General features: G+C 48.3%; 1 protein-coding gene across 1 annotated transcript; it reads right to left on the reverse strand.

Moving 5' to 3' along the window:
• Positions 1-671: 671 nt before the first annotated feature.
• On the reverse strand, positions 672-1,514 carry LOC149366324 (uncharacterized). Its single transcript, XM_089556930.1, has one exon. It carries the CDS (start codon positions 1,512-1,514, stop codon positions 672-674), a length of 843 nt encoding a protein of 280 aa, XP_089413056.1.
• Between the last annotated feature and the right edge of the window lie 447 nt (positions 1,515-1,961).

Consider the following 1,961-nt stretch of genomic DNA (forward strand, 5'->3'; position numbering starts at 1 on the left):
CAACAAATTATTGCCTTTTCACCCTTCTGTCAATAGGTATTCTATCCTGTTTTACATCGCCCACGAGCAATTCCTATTAGTTACTTAGAGATGTTTATGGTACCTGTTTAATTCGCTCGCCTTACATGCTTATTGTCCTGTGTTCTTGTAAATGTCACTGTACCTGGTAACCTTGGCATGTGTACATATGTAAATAAAATTTTTTCTAAACAGCAAAATGCAAAGTGCTTGTTAAGGCCGAAGCCTTTACTGCCTCATTGTTGTCAGCCGGAGTTGTCGAAAGAAATGTTACGCTTTTAAGGCGGAAGCCTTGAATGCCTCACCGTTGTAAGCAGTTGTTGTCGACAGAAATGTCACGCTTTTCAATTGGTCGAAACAGTCATGACGTCACAGTGCGCGAATTTCAAACGGGGCGAATTGTACTTTGGATATGTAACCATGCAACCAATGAAAAGGATCAAATAGTTATGCTCCAAGTAAGTGCAGCTGACTTTAGTTAATTCCTTAATTACCCAATTAGCCTAATTAACCTTTCTAGTCAGGCCAGATAAGTAAATAAAACCGAGTAGGAAATTGGTCGAGTTCGGGAACCGAAATCTGGTCTACGGAATGAATGAATGAACGAAAACTTTATTGTACAAGGGTTCTTTCTCGCAGCGTAGATGCAGCCCTCAGTCCAGGGCCCCAGCGGCCTTTGCAGTCTTGCGAGCCCTGTCGATCAGCTTGAGCAGCTCTTCAGGCTTCGAGCTGGACAGCGCAGCCTCCCACTGCTCCGGTGTTGGTGTGTTGTTTATCGGCGCTGCCTGCATTTTCTGACAGGCCCATGTAACGCGGTAAAGTGTTGGGTGTTCACCGCATAGCGGGCATTTGTTGGCATATGTGGAAGGATAGATTTTGCTGAGTAAAGTCAAATTTCGGTATGTATTAGTCTGCAGTTGTCTGCAGGCAACCGACTGCTCTCTACTAAGGTCTTTGTGGGGAGGTGGGTAGGTCCTCCGGAGGGCTCGTTGTTGTTCTAAGAGGGCTACATACCGTCTAGTGTCTGCGTCCAGTTCCCCTTCCGTGTGCGCCTCCCGGTTGGCATATGCTCGAGCGTTGGGATCCGCACATTGGTTCCCTACGACAGCCTCTTGGCCTGGTGTCCACGTGATGAAGCATCTCGTAAAGGTGATTTTCCTCGTCTTAAGTATGTAAATGGCTGCAGTGGATACGCGTCCACTGCTGTATCTTCTGCACGCCTCTTGCGAGTCTGTAGTGATGTGTGCATGGGGCTCGTCACTCTGCTGGGTGATGTCGAGTGCAACTGCTGCTTCCTCAGCCTCTAGGATGTTGTTGGTTTTTATCGAAGCGCAGTTGATTTCCCTGAGCTGGTGATCCACCACGCTGGCTACCGAGCCGTATCGGTGTCTGTATGTGGTTGCGTCAAAGTATAATACGTCTTTTGCCCCGGCGAAGCTTCGTTCGTAGAATTCGGATCTTGCCTTTCTTCTCGCCTTATCTATATCTGGATGCATGTTTTTTTTTGGAATCGGACTGATCTCAATGATCCTCCGGTTTTCAATTTGGAACGCTCGCTGTGCTATCGATTTCTTTCAAAGTGTCCCTCATGCTCAGCAACCGCCGCGCTGTAGACACAAATCCAACAGCACTCTGAGTAGCTCTGCCGATCCAACTGGGGATAGATATGTGACGGCATCGCCGGAAACCTGTCCAGAAAAGGCGCATGGCAACTCCGCCGACATCTTATTGACCCCAAACGCACCAAATCAGCAACACAGCACCACGTGACACGCCTCACACATGAACACATTGACGATCCCGACACCCTTCTAGATACACTTCAAACCATGTACACATCTCCAGGCGGCCCCATACCTCTACCCCACTACACAGGACAAGCAAATCCAACACTCAACATCGACATCACGGAGACGGAAGTCAGAGCGGCCCTCCTGATTCTC

Source organism: Amblyomma mixtum, chromosome 1, assembly GCF_055824585.1.
Source record: "Amblyomma mixtum isolate Tamu chromosome 1, ASM5582458v1, whole genome shotgun sequence".
Lineage (NCBI taxonomy): Eukaryota > Metazoa > Arthropoda > Arachnida > Ixodida > Ixodidae > Amblyomma > Amblyomma mixtum.

Coding starts and splice junctions, on each gene's coding strand:
- LOC149366324 (XM_089556930.1), bottom strand. CDS start 1,514: ATGCATCCAGATATAGATAAGGCGAGAAGAAAGGCAAGATCCGAATTC.